A 22,686-nucleotide genomic window follows, 5' to 3' on the forward strand; every position below is an offset into this window, starting at 1 on the left:
ATTGTTGGATCCAATTGGCTAATATTTTGTTGAGGATTTTTGCATCCATGTTCATCAAGGAGATTGGTCTGTAGTTCTCTTTTTTAATGGAGTCTTTGTCTAGTTTTGGAATGAAGGTAATGCTGGCTTCATAGAGTTAAAATACATGATTAGGATCAGTAAACACAATGGAATAACTTTTTTTTGAATACACTCTTTTTTACCCTCTAGTTTTATTTTTATTTTTTTATTACCCCCCACTTAAAAACAGTTTCTATTTCTTGTGCATCCTATAAATGAGTGAATTGGAAAAGTCAGTTAATGAAGTCATCCCATCCTCCTGTTAGCATTTTTATTTTAATGTTTATTTTTAAGAGCGAGTGAGAGAGAGAGAGAGAGAGACAAAGAGACAGAACGCAAGCAGGGGAGGGACAAAGAGAAAGGGAGACACAGAATCTGAAACAGACTATAGGCCCCCGAGCTGTCAATATAGAGTGCAATATGGGTTTCAAACTCATTCATGAACACGACCTGAGCTGAAGTTGGATGCTTCACTGATTGAGCCACCCAGCTGCCTCCCCTTCTTAGCATTTTTAAAGGAATTCTTACTTTAAAAAGTTTTTTTTAGTTTGTTTATTTTAAGAGGGGGGAGGGGGAGGGGCAGAGAGAGGGGAAGGAAGAGAAAAAGAATCCCAAGCAGGCTCTGCACCGTCTGTATGAAACCCAATGTGGGACTTAAACTCAAGAACCCTTAGATCATAACCTGACCTGAATGAAGTCAGATGCTTAACCAACAGAGCCACCCAGGCACCCCTAAAAAGAATTTGAGTTACCCATCTCCACAAAAGGAATTACCCTCAAGGGTACTGTGTCTAGTGGGATAAAAGGAATCCTCTTACAAGGAAAGTAGTTTTTTGAGTCCAGATCTATTTATTCTCTAGCTATACATCTGCCTATCTATAAGTATGCAAAATAATCTATCACTTGCTGTAAGAAATATATTTACTTGGACATTTAAAAGACCCTTTCCAAATCATAATATCTGATAATGGTCATAATAACATTATTATTATTATTCCTTATATCTGTAGGATTTTATGGTTTTCAAAGCAAGTTGAAAGTATTCTCATACATTAATGTTCCATTTATTTAAAGGTCAAGATATTTGACAGCACTTGCAATCTAGAAGATAGTCACAAACCTGAAACACAGTATATACCAACTACTATGTTATACACGTCATACACACTACCTCATTTAATCATCAGAGCAACCTACAAGTTAGTAAGTAGGAGTATCCTCATTTTACAAATGCAGAAGCTAAGACTGAAAGAGATTGAATAACCTGTCAAAGTCACACAGCTCATTGGGGACAGTATTTCAGGTGGAAAATAAAAAGAAAAGTGAAAAATACAACATGCTGAGCATTGTAAGACCATTTAATGAAGAAGTAAACAGTACTAGACCTTAAACCCTATGGCCATCATTAAGGTAGTGGTCAGTAAGGTTATAAAGGAAGATAAACTTAGTATAGTAAAATATTTCCAACAAAAATGGTTTGGGTTTAGGTATATAAAAAAATAACCTGTAGATTCAGAAAACTTAGGTGTAGTATATAAAAAGACTTCTAGAACTTGGTCAGTGGATTATTATTTTTTTCCTAGAACTGGGTGGCAAAGATTCCTTAAAATACGTGCTCTCTTAAGTTTACCAAGGTTATATGACACCCTTCTGGCCTCTTGGTCCCTTATATACTAGAATCTTTTAGGAATCACCAAGCCAGATCTTACATCCAGGAAACACACTCCCTTTTGTTCATGAAGATAAATCTTAAATCTGAGTCACGCTAAGATTCTGTGTGAATAGTTTTAAAAGATGAGAAATCATTAAAAGGTGGCTAAGAGCATGAGACTGGGAATTAGGTAGACCAGGGAACAAATCCCAGCTCATGTACTTTCTGGCTCTGTGACTTGGGGAAGTTATTTTTAATTGGTTAGTCTTTATTGGCAAAGGGGAGATACTACTACTATCTCTTAGGGTTGCTGTGAGGATAAAGGATTTAGAATAGTATTTGGTAAAGAATAAGTAGCCACTAATTTTCATTAGCATTTATTCTTCATTTACTCGTATGTCAGAAGTACATTGTAATACACATTTTCTTATTAAGCTGTGGGAAATAGAAATCATCCTATTCTTATCACAGTACCTTTGCCATCCTTGGGTTCTCAGAGCCAAGAAAAAGACAGAGACCTGTTCGGCTTGAGGAATTTTGAACATTATTTTGATATCATAATCTATGTCATTCTCTTGAGAGTAAATTGTATGGTGTTCAAGTCTCGTCCTCAAAGGAGTGACTTCAACAAAAATTTAATTGGGTTAATCCCCACCTTCAGTAGTTTGTAGTTCTCTTCTGTCTCATTCAGCCAGTTATTATTATCATCACTGTAATAACCCATATTTTATACCTAGTAGCAGAGGCATTTTCAGGAGAGGTAAAAGAAATGAGTTGCAAATGCTAGTTTAATCTTTATTTTATTCATCAGGTATTTAGTAAGCCCTTTCTTTCCCAGGTGATACTTGGGTATCATTGGTGAAAAAATATGGTCCCTGCTTTCATGGTTCTTAAAATTGAGTGAGAGAGTTTATACCCAAAGTTTTTTTTATCCGTGACCACACCTAGTGATATGCACATTGGCAATTCAACATTTGAAAGCCACCCTTTGGATCCCCAGTACTTTCTTGGCACTAGGAGTCATGCTTAGAACTATAAGTACCTATGTTTAACAATAGATAAAAATGAAAATCATAGAACACAGGACACTAAACCTGTTTTATTGTATTGTTCCAAGATTTACAGAAGCAGTTTTCATATTTATGCTCTTTTGTTCTGGTTAAAGAATGTAGTCACCTTAACAGAGGGCTGGATTAGGAGACCTAGATTCTGATCCCTGTATATTTATTGTTAGTTTAGAAGATCAATTGCACTGAGCCTCTCTTTCATGATTTGTAAAATGGCGATAAAACCACTTGTTAAGTCTGTTTTTCAAGGTTCTTGTGAAGATCAAATGAAAATAAATATAAACAAAGTCTGGAAACAAGTTTAAGACAGTAATACTTAAGGGGCACTGGGTAGGTAGGAAGAAATAGATGCTAGGAATATTGGTTTTTATTTTATTTTATTTTTAAACTTTTTCATTTTTTAATATTTATTTATTTTGAGAGAGAGACAGAGAGTGAGCAGGAGAGGGACAGAAAGGGAGACACAGAATCTGAAGCAGGCTCCAAGCTCTGAGCTGTCAGCACAGAGTCCGACGTGGGCCTTGAACCCACGAATTGTGAGATCATGACGTGAGATAAAGTCAGACGCTGAACCGACTGAACCACCCAGGCGGCCCAAGGAATATTGGTTTTTAAACACTGAAATAGTGTTTTAATACTAATTTCTGAAGATCTATATATTTCTTTTTATTGGAGAAGTAGCAATAGGGCAGTACCTGCAGTAACTTGCTAGAATACACATGGTTTGGTTTTTTTATTTGGAATATTTTAAGTAAAAAAATACATTACCTTGGATACTTTTAAGAATAAATAATTGCATATGTTCCCTAGAAATATTCTGGAAAGTAGAATGCAAAAATTTACACATGATCTTATTTAATCTTACATTGTAGATTAATTTATTGATTAGTTTTTAAGTTTATTTTTTTGGGTAATTTCTACATCCAGCATGGGGCCCAGACTCAAGAACCCAAGATCAAAAGTTGCATACTTTTCTGACTGAGCCAGCCTGGCACTCCTGATAAGTGTTTATTTTTGTGCTTTTGTGGGTTTAACATGGATTCGTTTTTAAACCCAAATTCTTTCTAGGGAAAATTGACATTTGAAAATTTGTATTTGGCTTTATATACTGTATATAATTTGTATATGATGTATCACAGTGATAAATGGGAAGAATGTCACAAACATGGCTTTAACATTAATTTTTATATGCTGTATGTAAAGAATAAGTGAAGGTTTTAATTATTATTTCTCTTTTGTTCATTTCTATGTGATTTCAGTCTGAATCTAAACTTTATAATGGCTCGGAGAAGGATAGTACAGCTTCAAGCAAGCTCACAAAAAAAGAATCTCTCAAGGTTAGTTTCCATAGCTATTTCATAAATAACATTATGCTTTGCATGTGTTTTTGCAAGTAGGCCAACCAGAGAGAGATGTATATCCTAAAGAAAGAAAAACAATATCAGACAGGAACACATAAAACATGTTACTTTTCTGTGACACACTGGAGTTAACTGATGACCGTCCTGCTTGGCTTCAGGCCTCACTTTGCCATTCTGGAGGCTGAGGACCAGTGTCACTACACAGTTGTACCTGAGTTAGGCACATCACTGTGTTGTAGAACATGTGATGGGAAGCTGTGCTGCTTTTTGACTTTCAGGTTTACTAATAACTGCTAGGTCATGGGCTGAATTTGGCTTGCAGATAGATATTTTGTTTGACCCACACAATGGTTTAAAAATTTGAGGTAACAATTTTAAGTTCAGTTTTCCAGAACCTCTGTAAGAAAATACTCACTTTGGACTTATCTTCCAGAATGACCACAGATCCTGGGCCTTAAGAAACACATGTTTTCCAGTCCACTCTGATCCCTGCATGGTTTATTTTACTCCCTTTTTTTTCTTGTATCTGATCCTATATGCATTTATATTTGCCATCCCATATTAAATCTGTTAATTCAGATATGCATATTAATAAGGACCAAAAGGCTGAAGTATTTTGGCTGCATAATTGTTGACATTTCTTTACCATTAAGTGCAAATAGGAAGGTTTTATAGCTAAGAGAACTGCGTCACTGGTAGTTTTACACTACTTTTCTCCCATCCATGTAATAACCACAGAGGAATAATGAGACTGTATTAATCCATTGCTGCCTTTCTAGGTTATCTCAGAGGTGACTTCTGAGAGTAAACTTTAATATTTTGATTTAATCAATGTCACTTTTTTGTTTCTTAATTGTTTCTCATATCTTAGTACAGAGAGAGGAAAATTGCCAGCTACAAACAGTTGTAGCATTGTTTGTAAAACTGGTAACAGAGTGGATTTCCATCAGTGAGAGAACTTATTAAGAAAAATTATAGAAGCAGTATAGCATGGTGGTTAGGAGCATGTCTTTTAGAGCCAGTCTGCCTTTATTTGAATTGTGCCTCCATGACTTACTAGCTGTGTTATCCTGGGCACGTTACTCTCTGCACCTCAGTTTTCTCATCTGTAAAATAAAAATAATTGGCCTACTTCCTGAGGTAATTGCAAAGATTAAATGAGGTAGTATGTGTAAAGTGCTTAGCACAATAATTGGTACACAGAATGTGCCCAGTAAGTATCAGTTCTTACTATTTTATTCCTACTACGAAGCTTATGTAGCAATTAAAGGAAGGAGATAGGCATGCAAATGCTCCAAAAAATATTGAATAGAAGAACTTTTTTTAAAAATGTGTTTAAAAAGACAGAACCACAAAAGCTGTATATTTTTTAGATTGTATACATAGAAAAAGCCTGAAAGCATAGTGTTTTCTGGAAGTGTTAACAGTGGTCAGTTCTGAGGATTGGAATAGGATAGGGTATAATAAAGACAGCTTTAGCTTTATTTGTATGTTTGAAGTTCTTACCATGAGATTGGATTCATACAGTATTGTGTGACTAAAAAACAGTAAAATTCTTCATAAATATAGAGAACTAGTGATCAGATTTTGAACTCCAAAAATTCTTACCAACTCTTTTAAAAAAAGTTATTTTATCCTAAGATGCTAGAATTCTAAAAGAGGTTTAGAATTTTATACTCTACATTCTCTAGACCTAAAAATTTTGGAAAGAAATTGCCCCTTTCTAATGAGTTTTTAACTTTTCTATTATTTCTGTAAAATAGGTGCAAAAGAAAAATTACCGAGAAGAAAAGAAAAGAGCCACAAAGGAGTTACTCAGTACAATCACAGATCCTTCTGTTATTGTTATGGCTGATTGGTTGAAGGTCAGTTTGTACTGAAACTTGAATTCAAATGGCTGGATGTTTACCTACAGGAATAGGAAAGCCCAAAGTGCACTGAAGGCCTACAAAAAAAACAACTCCTGGGATGACTGTTTTTCACTGGCAGACTATTAATTGTATCCCAGAGGTTCTCTATTCTAGTTGTAATGGGGAGAAGGAAACTTAAAGTTGTCTTGACACTAACACTGAAAATGGATAGCAGTTTTTTTAAAAGGCTTTTTGATTTGTGTGACATATAGTCTAATTTTGCTATTTAAATTATCAATATTATAGGTGTAGTATATGCATTATTGAGAAGATATGAAACAAAGTTAATATAAAAATTATCATTTGGAAAGGATTAATTTTCAGAAAAACATGCATATTGCTGTTTCCATGCCTTATTTGGGCCTCTGGTTATTTCCACTTTTATTTCTTTTTTCTTTTCTTTTTTTCTTTTTCTTTTTTAAATCATCCCAGTCTGTTCTCTTTCCCATTCTTATTTGGTAGGAGTCTTTCAGACTAAATGCTAAGTTTAAGAATGATCTTGTAAGACTCTGTCTCCCAGGAAATTTTAGTACCTGGCATTAATCTAAAAATCACTCCAGCCCTGGAACCTTTCCACTCTCCCAAAAAGTGGGTCCAATCTCCAATGTATAATCCTTATGAAATCTTTTGTCAAAGTTCTCTTACTAAAATGGGAGCCTAATGATAATTTCCTTATTAGCTCAGGTAGTACTGAGATCCTCTTCAGTGTTGTGCTAAAGACACATCCTGACTTATATTTGCTGCTACTTAGAAATCTTTATGCTGTATATCTCACGTGGGTTTTTCAGAGCCAAGCTTCCTCTTGTCTTCTTTCTAACTTAGGGTTGCTGCAACTAAGCCCCTAAAAGTCCCTAACACATCCCCGGGCTGACTTTCTAAATCATAAACTTCATTCTGATAATTTTCCATGCATGTTCTACTGTCATATGTCCCAGATCTAGAATGTTATCTCAGGGTAACTCTTCCTTTTGCTTCTCTGATCTTTCTGTTTCTCTTGTATAAACATGTACTTTTCTCAAAGATTTCTGTTCATTCCTGGCTCCAAACTCCTCATTTCTAACTTTTTCTTGTTTAGTTATTGTGATAAGTCTATTTCATGGGTTAGGAACCCTATATTTATTTCATAATTCATGGAAGTGCTTTGAGAGAGATGTTTTACAGTAAATATAAGTGAGGATAATTCCTAGTTTTTATTCTGAATATATTAGCATTTTTTTCAGTATTGTGAATTCAGTGACTTGCATAGAAACATTTTTAATGGATGACAGAAATAGAAATTGATAGGAAAAACCAGTTACAGACCTATAATTGACATAGTCTTAAACCCTGTGATGAGGAACATTTTGAGACTAGAGAGAGATTCATGTAACTGTGTTTTAAAATTCTCCCAAGAACTTAAATGGCACATTTTATGTAATTACTAAAAGCAGAGTAACTTAAAAAGGTAATTTTGGGGGCTCAAAGGAGGTTCTTCCCTCTTCCTACCACTCAGTGGGTATTTAGGGAATGCCTGGTGTGCGTGCTGGCAGTTATTTCAGTACTGGCGATGTAGGGGTGAAAGGGGGAAAGAATCTTAATGGATGGAATAATCTTATACTCCCACAAATAAAATTACAATAGATGCCAAGAAGAGGAGACTCTTGGTACTAGGAAAGTATATTTAAATAACACCTGAGCTGGCACGGAGGGTTGGGGAAAAGCATTCTTTTCTACTTGGCACATTATTTTGAAACTGTTCACCCAGCCTCTAGCTAGACTTTAAGTTCCTCAGAAGCAGGGGCCATGCTTTTTGTCTTTGTGTGCAGTGCTTGACATCTCGTAGCTTAAAAAAAAATCTATTGAATCTTAAATATATATGTTGTAGGAATTTTAGATAAAAACATCCTATTTGCTGTTACTGAATTTGTATCTTGTGGAGCAAAAAAGAGAAAAAGAGTTTTATTTCCTAAATAAACTTATCTTTTTATAGATTCGTGGTACTCTAAAGAGCTGGACCAAGTTGTGGTGTGTTCTGAAACCCGGGGTGCTACTGATTTATAAAACCCAGAAAAATGGTCAGTGGGTAGGAACAGTCCTTCTGAATGCCTGTGAAATCATTGAGCGTCCATCAAAAAAGGATGGCTTTTGTTTCAAACTTTTTCATCCTTTGGAGCAGTCTATTTGGGCAGTGAAGGTAAGCACTTGTTATATATGTAAAAAGTAAAGATGACAGTCTGTGAGTTTAACTGAGATAAATCAATTAATCTAATGATTGCTAACCTCTGCAAGGACTTCTAAATTTGCTTGTTTTCAAGTGCAGTATTCCTCTGTTTTCTCTACCCACGATGAACTGTGTACCAAAAGGCTTTGTTTGCCTTTAAGATCTAACTTAAGAGGCATCTGGGTCGCTTAGTCGGTGGAGTATCCGACTTCGGCTCAGGTCATGATCTCGTGGTTCCTGAGTTCAAGCCAAATGCCAGGCACTGTGCTGACAGCTTAGAGCCTGGAGTCTGCTTTAGATTCTGTGACTCCCTCTCTCTCTCTGCCCTTTCCCCGCTTGCACTCTCTCTCTCTCTCTCAACAATAAATAAGCATTAAAAAATTTTTTAAAGGATCTAACTTAAAAATTTTTGAGGAAAATGTTTCCCAAATTTACACTGAACCTTATAATCTCTTAACTGTGGGGATTCAGTTTGTACTCTTTTTAAAAAATTTGCAATTACCAGGGCACCAGGGTGGCTCAGTTGGTTTAAGTGACCAGCTTTGGCTCAGGTCATGATCTTGCAGTTTGTGGGTGCAGGCCCTGTATCAGGGTCTGTGCTGACAGCTCAGAGCCTGGAGCCTGCTTCAGATTCTGTGTCTCCCTCTTCTCTCTGCCCCTGCCCCACTCATGCTCTGTCTCTCTCTCTCTCTCAGAAATATATAAAAACATTAAAAATATAATAATAATAATTAATAAAACTAAAAAGCATAACTGTGATCATTCCTCTGTTAAAAAAAGCAGAAGTTTAATCAGGAAAATAGAAACACCTTATTTGATTAACTACTAAGGGATTCTACAAACATTAAACATTCAGTAAACACTGATGGAATAAATGAATTTAGTTCATTCTTAAAAATTCTTACAAAGCAATAATTATTTCAGATTCTAAGAAGGTCAGTTATATATGAATAAAGGTTTTAGAGGTTTTCCTTAAGGAAAACTACCTAATTGAGATTTAGAGTTAAAAGTAACTTCAGCTTTAAATTTTTTTTTTACTATTGCTTAATTAGGCAATATACATACACCTATTAAAAGCCTGGACTTTTAACCTTTATTTCAGTAGTCTGTCATCATACCAGGAATAAATTTAGGATTAGAGAGTTTCATTCTGGGATTAGGTACTTCCCATAGGGAAAGAATTTAACCCATAGAACCTCTGTTAACTATATATCATTGATTCTCAAGTAAAAAAAAAAAAAAACTTTCAAACTTTTTATGTACAGTATTCTTTACTACTACTCTTAAGAATTGTAAGAATAGGGGCGCCTGGGTGGCTCAGTCGGTTAAGTGTCCGACTTCAGCTCAAGTCATGATCTCACAGTTCGTGGCTTTGAGCCCCACGTCGGGCTCTGTGCTGACAGCTAGCTCAGAGCCTGGAGTCTGTGTCAGATTCTTTATCTTCCTCTCTGACCCTCCCCTGCTCATGCTGTCTCTCTCTCAGAAATAAATAAAACAGTAAGAAAAAAGAATTGTAAGAATTATAATGAATTTTTATTTTTTTAATGTTTTATTTATTTTTGAGAGAGTGTGAGTGGGGAAGGGGACAGAGGGTTTAAAGCAGATTCTGTGGTGACAGCAGAGAGCCCAGTGCAGGGCTTGAATCCACAAACCGTGAGATCATGACCTGAGCCAAAGTCGAATGTTCAACCAACTGAGCCACCCAGATGTCCCAGAATTAGAATGAATTTTTAAATTAATAAAGATTTTTAATGTCAAATTTATTGAATTCCCAATATTGGTGGGAGGAAAATTTGTATAATTAGATAATAATCAATGTTTTCCACAAGCAAAATATTGCTTAGGACATAGTTTAAACAGCTTCAAAGTTAGTATCTACGATTAGGTAAAAGTAACGTTGAATTTTTATCTTGTATCAGGACTCGAGCATTTTATATGGACTCTTTTTTTTTTAATTTTTTTACCTTTAAGGAGATTGTAATTTTCCCCTGTTACCTAAATAAAGAGATTAAGGCCTTAAGGGTTTACCTAAGAATTTTTCTAGCATGGAACCAAGCTTGAAACCTAAGCAGTGTGACTAGATCCTGCTTTACGCTGGTTCTAGGAACTGGCCCATAAATTAGAAAGCTGTTTGCAAATACCCAAGGGATATTACAGTATTAGTTAAAAAATATTGGCTTTTTTTTTCACTTTGTCATTTTGAATCTTTATCTTCTTTATGTTTATGCCTCTCAAATTCATTTTATTCTTACAACTTAAAATTATGCTTTGGCTATCAAAATTATAGTGTAAGTTTATCCTCCGATTTCCTTTCCAGAGAATTGTGTTCACCTAATATTATTAGCCTTGGTGATACTAATTACTGTAGGGTTCCTGGCATTGTTTACTCCTAAAACAAATAACCGTACTCAACAACAGCAATGACAGAATTCTATTTTCTTTCTGGAAAAATAAAATTAGGTTTTTTAGTTAGTATTTTATAATAAGTATTTTCAATGGTTGTAAAATAGAGATTTTTTTTTTCTCCCTAGACTTATTCCAATTTATAAATTATATTTCCAGCTTTCTTTAGGCCTCTAGAAATTTAGTATTACTTATCTTAGTAGTATCTTTGGGTTGGAAATTCTCTGTTAAGATTTGGCCTAGTATAATAAATTGCAGGTTTTTCTTTACTATGTGAACCATAAATAGAGATAATGTTTAGTGATAGCTATAAGTTGTTCAACTTTCTGTTAAGGAGGTATACTTGTTAGAAGAGGAAAACTTTACTCAATACTTACTTTCTTAAAATTTAATACTTCTTAAGCATGAAATTCAAGCTTCTTTGCTTTTAGATTATATTATTATAGGTAATAGTGGATAATACGAAATTGAGATTTCATAATATGAACTGTACACCATTTATTTTCTTTTATTTTAAGGGCCCCAAAGGCGAAGCAGTTGGGTCTATAACTCAGCCCTTACCTAGCAGTTATTTGATCATCCGAGCTACTTCAGAGTCAGATGGTAAATACAGATTTTGATGAATTTGATTTTGGCCCTCATTTTTAAGGGTTCATTTTATATGCCGCTGTGTATTTTCCTTTGAGGCAAATCTCTTTAGTATGGTATTGCAGCAGACATATTGTGACTATAAATTGCTTATAATACTAAAAACTTCACTAACTTTATAGACAAACAGAAATCTGATAGGAAGGAAGCATTGTATAAATGAGTGATGAATTGGCAGCATAAAGCTTTCTTCATCCTCCATTGATATGTTAACACTCTTTGTTAGTGTTCTTTGTGGTAACTCACTAAGTTTTATCCTTGTAGAGGTACATTTAATACTATTTGTGTTTTATTATTAAAAATTAACATTTATACCACATATACACTGTTTAGAGTTTTTTTTTATGTACGAGATTCAAGTATTAAGTTTTGTTCTGCAGTTAGTAACTTAATATTTAATTCTTGAAGCAATATGGAGAGGGTAAAACTTATTTATGTGAAAGCCACACTATAAAACCTTAATAATTGATAATGGATTTCTTCCTCACTTATGTTTTATAGTTTAGACTAACTTAGCCTAGGGAATCTTGTAACCTTTCAGAGTTTACTTTTACCTGATGGTTATTTTTAAAATTAAAATATCATAGGCACAAGCTTACATTATGAAAAGCTTTTTACTTGGCTGATATTTCCAACAGATATTGAAATGTATATATATATATATATATATTTGAAATGTTCTTTGAAATTTTAAAAGCAAAGTATATTTATTTTAGATTAGATATACTTTCTAATGCATTCTATATACTTACATAATATATATACTTATATAACATATACTTATATATGTATTTTTTAAGATCAACTTTTTTTTGCTAATACAGTCCTAAATTTTAACTTAAAAAATAAAGTTATTAGTGTTTCTACCAATGCAGCAGTTAATGACAATATTGTACAGACACTTATTTCCATGACTTCAGAATTTTCATACCTATAAGTAGAATGGATGATAGTAAACCTGAGGATAGACCTTTTATCAGCAACAAAATATTATTTTGATAAGTTTGTTTATAGTAGAAGCATAACCCCTATAGTGCATTTTCTGTACCTTCATTGGTAGCTGCAAACTATACTACCTGTTAATGTTCTGAGATTTTAAAATCAAAGTATGTTTATTTTAGATTAGGTATACTTTCTAATGCATTCTATGTACTGTTCATTTACCAGTGGTTTTTAGATGCTTGGTCTGTGAAAAGCAGTTGCTAAACTGCAAAATTGCATTAAAAAATCCTTGCAAGATTTTATATTCATGTTAACTTTTCCTGTGAATGTTTCTCAAAGAAGTAATAGTATGCTTAAAGGTTAATAGTGTCAAATAAAGATGATGCTGGTTTTTTATAGTTTCTTGAACTATACTGCTTATGAATCTGTGTTCTTCTAGGAAGGTGCTGGATGGATGCTTTGGAGTTGGCTTTGAAATGTTCTAGTCTTCTTAAACGTACAATGATCAGGGAAGGAAAGGAACATGACCTGAGCATTTCATCAGAGAGCACGCATGTGACTTTGTATGGCTTATTACGTGCTAACAATCTCCACAGTGGTGACAACTTTCAGTAAGTAGCTATTTCTAAAAATTTGATGATTTTTAGAAGGGATGGTGTTGTTCACTAGGTTAGTTGGCAAGCCTAGAATTTTTATAGTATGTCTAGAATTGAACTTGGCTCTTTTCTTCCCATTATATGGTCTCAGGCCTGATTTAAAATTTGCTTCATTGCTATAATAAGGTATAGAAAGTTATTTCCTTTGTTTCAGCTAATGTGAAGTAGTTGTTCTTTCCCAAGTATATACCTTGTCTTTATACATGGGGTTCCCTCCATTAAGAATGTTTTCTAGTCCTCCTTGCTTTTTTCTCCTTTCATAATCCTATTCTTCAAGACCAATCTCAAATATTACATCAAATGCAAAGCATTTCCTGCTTCATGACAGTAAGATGTAATCTATTCTTCTGTTGCTGTTCTATAGCACTTTTTATTATTTTTGGTAATGGCACTTGACTTACTCTACCTGGTATTTGTGGAATTCTCCTATTACACCGCAAATGTTTTAAGTTGGAACTGAATCCTATTTGTAGTTTTATACCCTGAAACATTCATTGTAGTTAATACTAAAAAAAAATTTCCCTAGGGAAACTAACAAATACTTTGGTTGAGATTCAGATCTCTTTTGTTTCTTTGTAGGGAAACTATTAGACTTTCCTTCTCCTCCCTTGCCCTAGTACTCAGCCTCTGCTCTGAAGCTACTTTCTCCCTACAGCACTGAGGTTACTTTCCTCAAAGTTAGGAATGGGTGTTTGTTGGGACCCTTCCCAGGAATTTTTCCCTTGAAGCTCTTCAGCTGTAAATAGCCCATTGATTTTATTGAATACCAGATAATTTTTAAATGCTTTTATTTTGGAATCTTAAAACTTCATTATATATTTACTCATTTAAATTTTTGAGCCTCTTTTGTGTATGAGACATACACTTTTCTGTATTATTCACTGCATTATAAATAGGGAGATGTATCAGATATGATCTTAATTTGAATCTAGTGCAACAGTGTACAGGCTGTCTGACCCTGGAGAGATGTTTTGTTTGAAACCTATAAAATGTCAGGCAACTATAAATGATAGGAAGATAAGAATGACATAAACAACCAAAGGAGAGATGCTGTAGGTTAATACAGGATCAGGAGAATTTAGAAGATGTAGATAACATTCAGCTAGGGAATCAGAGGGAAGATCAATATAACAGAGTTTTACAAAGGTAGAATCAGTATAGCAACATTTTCATTTGGCTGTACGACAAAACATGGGCTAAGAGATACTGAGACCAGGGAAATGAAGGCCTACCTTTGAGACCTATAGTCTACTTAGATGTAAGGGACAGAGAGTGGGTAAAATTAACGATTTCAAGTTTGAAATCTGAATAACTGATAAGATGATAGTAAAATAAAGAACCATTTTGGGAGTTGATAATATATTAAATAATTGGACATGTTGAGGATGTATTGGCCCCAGGACATATAAATAATGTCAGCCAAGCATTTAAAAACATGGGCCTTAAGCTTATTTTTGCATGCATGGGTTTGAAAATCAAACAGAAATGATGGTGAAGTCTTAAAATTGGCAAGCTTGCCAAAGGGGAGAGAGGATAGAGAAAATAAAAGAAGGCCAAAGAAGATTAAAATATTTTATAGATGGAAGGAAGTAAAAGGGATCAAAGAGATCAATAAGTCAAACCATAGTTACATGGAACCGAGGCACTTAAACCATTTTAAGGAAAATAATCATGAAAATCCTGTAATTCAGAGAAGTCACAGAAGATGGAGATTATACAAGGCCACTGGATTTGTCAGCCACGGCATCATTAGTTACCTTTAAGAGAACAGATTCAGTGTATTTAGGGGAGTGAAAACCAGGTCATGAGAGGTTCAGGAGAGAATAGGTGGTAAGAAAGCAGAGACAGCAATTTTAGACTGCTTTTTTAAAATATATGATTATAGTGGTGCCTAGGTGTCTCCGTGGGTTAAGTGTCCGACTCTTAACTGGCTTAGTTCGCAATCTCCCAGTTTGTGAGATGGATCCCTGCATCGGGGTCTGTGCTGACAGTGAGGAGCCTACTTGGGATTCTCTCACCCTGTCTCTCTGCCCCTCCCCCACTCGCATGCTTATTTTCTCTCAAAATATATTTTAAAAACTTTAAAAATACATAATTATAATGGGAAAGAGAGAAAATAAGTACTATAAGAATGAATTTCTATTAGAAATCCTTTGGTTAAAATCCAAACAAATGAAGATTTTGGGGGGGGGGTTAATTTTTTTAATCTGGAAGTGAGGTGGTTTTTTTTTTAATTCTTTTTTGTATACATTATTAACACTAATCACTATAAGTAAGAATAGGGTTGAGGTGTAGCAGCTTTATCTATTTTAGGCTATAGGTTTGTTTCCATAAACTGAAATATCTGTTTCCACTTCTCCTTGGACTTTTTTTCCTCAAGATTAAACTTGTGAGTAAAGTATTAAAGAGATATAATTAGTTACCTTTTACATTTTCACTTACTTTGAGTGACTTTGGAGAGATCTTTACAGGAGGAAAGCCATAATTCATTTGAGTTTTCTTGAGAATCTGATAATCTAGACTCAGAAGTTTTTCTTTAAGCCAGAAGCAAGAGTGAGGTTGATTCAAATGATGATGTTTGTAAGACCAAGAAAAAAAATCTAGCAAGGTAAAGTCTAAAACTTTGCTTTTGGAAGCTTTTCACCCTATATGGTAAAAAGGCAAAGAGCTCAGAGTGTTCTCTTTTAATATTTCCCAGGTTATTTAATTTCTCTGTGCTTTTATTTACTATTACTAATCTGTGAATTGAGAATAATAATACTTTTCTCATAAGCTTATTATTGAGTGTTAACAGAGTAAAACTATCTAAAACACAGACAGTGCCTAACACTTAAATTCTCAATGAATGTTCATACCATTCTGATTTATAAATTATTCTTTAAAATTTTTTTTAATGTTTATTTATTATTGAGAGACAAAGAAGTGTATGAGCATGGGAGGGGCAAAGGGGGAGAGAGAGAGAGACTGAATCTGAAGCAGGCTCCAGGCTCTGAGTTGTCAGCACAGAGCCTGATGTGGGGCTTGAACCCATAGACCACGAGATCATGACCTGAGCCGAAGTCGGACACTTACCCAATTGAGCCACCCAGGTACCCCATAAATTAAACATTCTTAATCTCTTTTATTCTTTCTCCTAATATTTCTTACCTTCAAGGTTAAATGACAGTGAAATTGAACGGCAGCATTTTAAGGACCAAGATATGTATTCTGATAAATCTGATAAAGAAAACGATCAAGAGCATGATGAATCAGACAATGAGGTGATGGGGAAAAGTGAAGAAAGTGACACAGATACATCCGAAAGGCAGGATGACTCTTATATCGAACCTGAGCCCGTGGAGCCTTTAAAGGAGACTACCTACACTGAACAGAGCCATGAAGAACTTGGAGAGGTAAAAGTCTATGATTTTCAGAGATTGTGGTTTTCTAATTCTTGGGAATTTTCAACTTAAATTGAAGACATTTTCTGAAAGAGAATATTTAGATGATACCTATTATTTTATTTTAAAAATTGCATACATATGAAATATATCAGGTTTATAAAGAACATGTATACTCACACAAGTACCAATAAATTCTATTAAAGTTTACATTTTCTCCAGATTTGTTTTTGAAATAGGATAGTACTACTTAACATCATTGCCAGGTACAGTGTGAATTGCAGGGACACATGAGTTTGTAATGTTCTTGTTATTGCTAATTCATAGAAGTAAATATAGCATAAAATAATTGCATGTAATATTTTTTGTAATGAATCCCTTGTATATATCCTTCACTTTGATGTCTCTTAACAACTATTCTTTGCCTAAGTTTTATAGCTATAGACTTATTACCTAATGAGCTATTTCCACATTTTAAGAATGCTTGTAATAGTCTTTTAGAATATTCATACCCTATAGATATCTAATGTGTCTGAAATAAATATGATATTTGAGTATTTTTTTTTTTTTTTTGTCAATTGCTAAAGGCAGGTGAGGCTTCTCAAACAGAAACTGTGTCTGAAGAAAACAAAAGCCTTATCTGGACACTGTTGAAACAAGTCCGCCCTGGCATGGACCTGTCCAGGGTGGTTCTGCCAACATTTATTTTGGAACCTCGTTCTTTCCTGGATAAACTTTCAGATTACTACTATCATGCAGATTTCTTATCTGAGTGAGTAGATTCTCATTTCTTAAAATGAAAGATGCTTTATGGTTTTAAGAGATTTTTTTCAGAGTGCAAATAACAGTGGTTATGCCTTACCAAAATTAGGCTATAATGAGATATCTCTCTCTCCACCAGTTCTACCTTGACCTTAATAAGAATATTTAATATTTTGCTATAATGTTTCCATTTATGCAGTTGAATTGAGAGATCACAAGCATGGGAAGGACAAGAAGTCCACCCTTTTCCTGGCAGCACTGCTTTCACAGGCTCCCTGACCCGTTTCTTGACCATAGGGAAAGGTGCTTGGAGTGCCTTGTTTCCCACCTCCCCACCCCCCCTCCATCCCCNTTTGCATGCTCATGAGGGATGTGCTGTTTTCCACAACCAGAATGCCCCCCCAGATGCTAGCTCAGGTATAAATCCCCGCTTTCACCTTTGCTTTGTTCCTGCCAGTTGATCCTGGGTGTGATTCTGGGGAAGGCAGGCATGAAGGAAGTGGAGGAGGAGCTGCCCATCTCTTTCCCAGCGGTTTCTTGGAGAACCAGTAAAAGACACCAATTTTATATATACCTTTCCAGATTTCACATGCTGCCCTCATTCCAGCTGTTCAAGACACCGTGTTTTCTAAGATTCTAGGTTCTGGCCCTACGGCCTGGTTTTTAGATTCTGCATCAATATCTATATTAAATTTGTTAGTTGCACTATTAGTCTTTTAGTTGCTTTAATGAACATTGTAAAAAAATCATAAGCTGAATCAAAGAATAATTGAGAAACTGGGAGTTTTTTGGATTTTTTTTTTTTTTTTGCAAATTAAGTCATACCCAAAGTGTTAATCTCCCTAAAATAAAAAGAGCTCTTAGAAATTTAATGAAAATGACCAGCAACCTAAAAGAAAAAGGAAAGACCAGGTAGTTCAAGAATAAATAGAAACAGTCCTGAAACTTGTAAATCTCAACTCAAAATGAGAAAAGTGCAGATTCAAACTATAAGATACTGTTTTTAATCCATCACAGTGACCAAAAGCTTTTATACCCCAGTTCTGCTTTTTTTTGTTTATTTTTGAGACAGAGACAGATCGTGAGTGGGGGAGGGGCAGAGGGAGAGGGAGACAATCTGAAGCAGGCTGCAGGCTCTGAGCTGTCAGCACAGAGCCTGATGCGGGGCCCAAATCCACAAACCATGACATCGTGACCTGAGCCGAAGTTGGACGCTTAACTGACTGAGCCAGTCAGGCACCCCCCGAACAGTTCTGCTTTATATCTTATTATAGTTCTTTTATCTGTGTAGAAATTAATTTCTCTGAGTATGAGGCAGGTTCCTATGAATCACAGTGAAATCTTCCTGAGAGATACCCATTTTCCCAAATTGAAAGGTGGCAATTTTCTGGCTACACACCCTGGTGCCAAGGCTTTGTGGGACGGCAGGCACTTGTGTGCTGCTGGGGCTGCTGCGTGACACAAAACAGCACAGTGCTTTTGAAAAGAACCTGGCAGTATTTACCAGAATTACAGATGCATTCAATCTTTTGATCCAGTAATCCTGCTTCTGGGAATAATTCCTACAAATATACCTCTATATATTCAAAATGACATATATATGAGATTGTTGCAGTAACGTTTGTAATAGTAAAAGATTAGATGACCCAGGTATTGAGCCACAGTTAACTGGCGGCTAAATAATGTATGGTCCGTTTACATATAAGGAAGAAGTCTGTAACCTGATTTGGAGGGATCGTCAGGATTATGTGCATGTGAAAAAAGCAAGGTACAAAAAATGTGTNGCTAAATAATGTATGGTCCATTTACATATAAGGAAGAAGTCTGTAACCTGATTTGGAGGGTCAGGATTATGTGCATGTGAAAAAAGCAAGGTACAAAAAATGTGTGGTTTGCTACCTTTTTTTATCTTTTTAAGAAAAGGAAGACTCCATATTTTTATTTGCTTCTTTATGCTTAAAGAAAACTGTTTATTAAAAAAACTAAAAAAGTTGCCTATATGGAGATATGGGACAATAGCAAGACATGTATACTTCTCCATGTTGCTTTGAGTTTTGAACTATGTAAACATAAAATATTAAATAAAATTGCATAGCAAGAGAATTTAAATCAAGATAAGAAGAGTGCAGATGGTTGTTACTCCCTCTAAGGCCAGCGTTTCAACTTGGCATAGTTGTCAGTAAGCCTAAGCCTGGTCTCTTCCATTTCACACCTCATTCTCAAAAATCACACGCTGACTCTTCCGACAGGCTTGAAGGAATTGTAATATACAGACATGAAGTTGTAATACATATTATATATTGTTATATATAATATATATGAAAACTCAATTCACTTCTGACATGCATTTTTGCAACATTTTGCAGTTTAGAGCAACAGTAAAAAGGCACAGGGGTAGCTGAGTCATGGCTTCTAAAAATTTCTTCTTTAAATTGAAAATTGTTCTTTGATTATCTGTTACATTGATAGAATGTATTCACTCTGGAAAATCATTTGGTAGCACTTTGGGTTGAAGGCTAAAAATAGCCTTGATTGCCTTAAATTATCTTAAAACTTCCATATTTGTGATTTGAAACTTCTCTATTTTGTAATAGGAACTAAAAGGGCGTACAAGCTGTTCCTAGGGGGGCACTTTGCATGGGAGAGGCTAATATCAACAAGAAGGCTAATATCCCTTCTTGTAGGACAGCATTCACCAGTTATAGTTAATCTCCTCTAATTAAAATCAGTGACTGAGAATGACTAAATCAAGTAGACATGATCTTTCTCTAACATATGGAACTGAAGACTTCTAACAAAAAGGCTGCTTGGCCATTGCCCCATTATTGCAAACGCTACACATCACACAGTCCTTGAATCTCCAAATACGTTTATTTTTTTTTAATCATAGTTTCTCACAGAACCCCTAGGAATATCTTCGTCTCTCCAGAACCCCATTTGGAAAACCTCGGTTTGGAGAGTTTTCAAAAACTACTTGAGCAAAGCCATGGGCAGTGTATCAAACAATAGGAAAAACGGGGAGAAAAATAACCAGATTATGAAAAGTTATTCTTATAGACTGACTTATGTGGTTGTTTTTGCCATCTGTTTTAACTATGACTTATGTTATCCAATCATATACTCAGTTGTTTACTTGAAAAATACGAGGGACGGGACACCTGGGTGGCTCAGTCACTTAAGATCCGACTTCAGCTCAGGTCATGATCTCACGGTTCGTGGGTTCGAGCCCCACTTCGGGCTCTGTGCTAACAGCCAGCTTAGAGCCTGGAGCTTGTTTCAGATTCTGTATCTCCCTCTCTCTCTGACCCTCCCCTGTTCATGCTGTCTCTCTCTCAGAAATAAATAAAACATTAAAAAAAATTTTTAAAAGAAAAATATGAGGGAGAATTTGTGATATAGTCTGTAAAAGTTTTGTTTATACCATTTTGTGTTTTTAGGGCTGCTCTTGAAGAAAATCCTTATTTCCGTTTGAAGAAAGTTGTGAAATGGTATTTGTCAGGATTCTATAAAAAGCCAAAGGTAATGTTTATATTTTAACTTTTTTAAGTTTATATGAGTTCTTTATTTTTTTATGTTATCTTTATTGAAAAGCATTACAGGGCCTCTGAGTTAGCAAAATTGCAAAATACTTAATCGTTTAGACCTGCATTATGATTAAAGTCATTTCATTTTATTTCCTGTTTCTACTGTGAAGTTTTATAAGGATGAGAGAGTTAAACCCATTTTGACTGGGAGGAAGGGGGCATCTTCCAGATTTGTATTTTTAAACTCGTATATTTTTTTTCTAGGGACTGAAGAAACCTTACAATCCTATACTTGGTGAGACTTTCCGTTGTTTATGGATTCATCCCAGAACAAACAGCAAAACTTTTTATATTGCTGAACAGGTATTTGAAATGCATGTTACAGAAACAAAACTGTTTCCGAAGTATTGGAATATCTTAATAAAAAATATTAACTCAGTTGGGCGCCTGGGTGGCTTAGTCGGTTAAGCATCCGACTTTCGCTTGGGTCATGATCTCGTGGTTCGTGGGTTCAAGCCCCGTGTCGGGCTCTGTGCTGACTGCCAGTTCAGAGCCTGGAGCCTGTTTCGGAGTCTGTGACTCCCTCTCTCTCTGACCTTCCCCTGCTCTCTCTCTCTCTCTCCTAGAAATAAATAAAATATTTAAAAAAATATTAACTCAGTAAACTCACTGTTGATTATTAACCTTTCTTATTAGTGAACATTTGGTAAGCACTTAATCTTTTAGTACTCAGTATGATTAAATACCATACTTACAGGTATTACTATTACAGTCATGGAATCCTGTAACCAAAAATAAATCTTTATTTTTCCTGAGCCTCCCCCAACCCTGATTTTGTTTCCTTTAAAAATTATTCAGTGGTTTCCTAGTTCCTAAATCAGATTTACACCTGTTGGTCTGGCATTCGAGGTCTTCCTTATCTTTCTAAATCTCAAATCTGATGCCTTTCTGAACCTTCTACAGTAGTCAGACCTGTCTGCATTCACAATTAGGTAACCTGATTTTGTACTTTTTTGCCTCATTGTTTTTAAACTTAATTCTCTCATCCCAGTATTTCTTCTCAGCTATTCTCCATCTAAACCATCCCTAACCGGGGAGCCTGGGTGGCTCAGTCGGTTAAGTGTCCGACTGTAGCTCAGGTCACGATCTCATGGTTCGTGGGTTCAAGCCCCATTTGGGCTCTGTGCTAACAGCTAGCTCAGAGCCTGGAGCCTGTCTTTAGATTCTGTGTCTCCCTCTCTCTCTGACCCTCCCCTGCTTGTGCTGTCCCTCTGTGTCTGTCAAAAATAAATAGAAAACATTAAAAAAATTTTTTACATAAAAAAATAAATAAACCAACCCTAACTTGCCCCTCTTTCATGATCCAAGCAACTGCAGCTCCCACTGATTTCTCCCTTCTGTATTATTTTTTGTGATTACCCATTAAGCTGCTATTTTAACACTTACATTAACTTTTTACAGAATTATTTATTTCCCTAATCAAATTGTCAGCTCCTTGAAGGAATGTCCTCCCTACAAACCTTTCTTTTCGTTGTACACATACGAGGCAATCAAAAATATTTCTTAGTTTTGGGGCTCCTGGCTGGCTCTGTCCATGAAGCATGCAACTCTTGATCACAGGGTTGTGAGTTCAAGCTTCACGTTGAGGGTAGAGATTGCTTAAAAATAAAAGATCTTTAAAATTTTTTCTTGGTTTTAATCTTTCATTAATTTAGACATATATACATCTTATTCATGATTCTTAATCTTTCCCCCATCTTTCCCTTTACTCCCTGCTCCTGAGGAATATGACATTATTTCTCAATAATAATGACCCCTTACTATACTAATTCTCATGTGCAGTTTAAGAAGGGTAAGGAGACTGTATGTCCTCTGAAAAACCATCCTCTTCTTAGAGATTTTGATATAGGTCTTGAATTGAAACCACTTATCTGTATATTCATTTTTTTAATTATTGATTATACCACCTTGCATTTTAGTTCATTATAATTCCTTGCTAAATTGAGAAGCTTGAGTTTGATTTTAGCTCTGATTCATTTCAGAAAACATAATGTGTATATAGTTTGAAAATATAGATTACTAAAGTAACATTTGTCAGTTTTGTTTCCTACAGCCTATTTGG

General features: G+C 35.1%; 1 protein-coding gene across 10 annotated transcripts in view; it reads left to right on the forward strand.

Moving 5' to 3' along the window:
* OSBPL8 (oxysterol binding protein like 8) overlaps window positions 1-22,686 on the forward strand; it is a 154,838-nt gene that overhangs the window by 111,293 nt on the left and 20,859 nt on the right. For all 10 annotated transcript variants that reach the window (XM_077770222.1, XM_077770212.1, XM_077770218.1 and 7 more), the window contains 9 exons: window positions 4,038-4,115; window positions 5,903-6,004; window positions 8,019-8,222; window positions 11,171-11,255; window positions 12,682-12,853; window positions 16,053-16,290; window positions 16,866-17,050; window positions 20,478-20,559; window positions 20,829-20,927. In XM_077770222.1, coding sequence (XP_077626348.1) covers window positions 4,038-4,115; window positions 5,903-6,004; window positions 8,019-8,222; window positions 11,171-11,255; window positions 12,682-12,853; window positions 16,053-16,290; window positions 16,866-17,050; window positions 20,478-20,559; window positions 20,829-20,927 — 1,245 coding nt within the window. The remainder of the gene's footprint in view (window positions 1-4,037; window positions 4,116-5,902; window positions 6,005-8,018; window positions 8,223-11,170; window positions 11,256-12,681; window positions 12,854-16,052; window positions 16,291-16,865; window positions 17,051-20,477; window positions 20,560-20,828; window positions 20,928-22,686) is intronic.

This window comes from Crocuta crocuta, unplaced genomic scaffold, assembly GCF_008692635.1.
Source record: "Crocuta crocuta isolate KB4526 unplaced genomic scaffold, BGI_CrCroc_1.0 scaffold317, whole genome shotgun sequence".
In the NCBI taxonomy this organism is placed as follows: domain Eukaryota; kingdom Metazoa; phylum Chordata; class Mammalia; order Carnivora; family Hyaenidae; genus Crocuta; species Crocuta crocuta.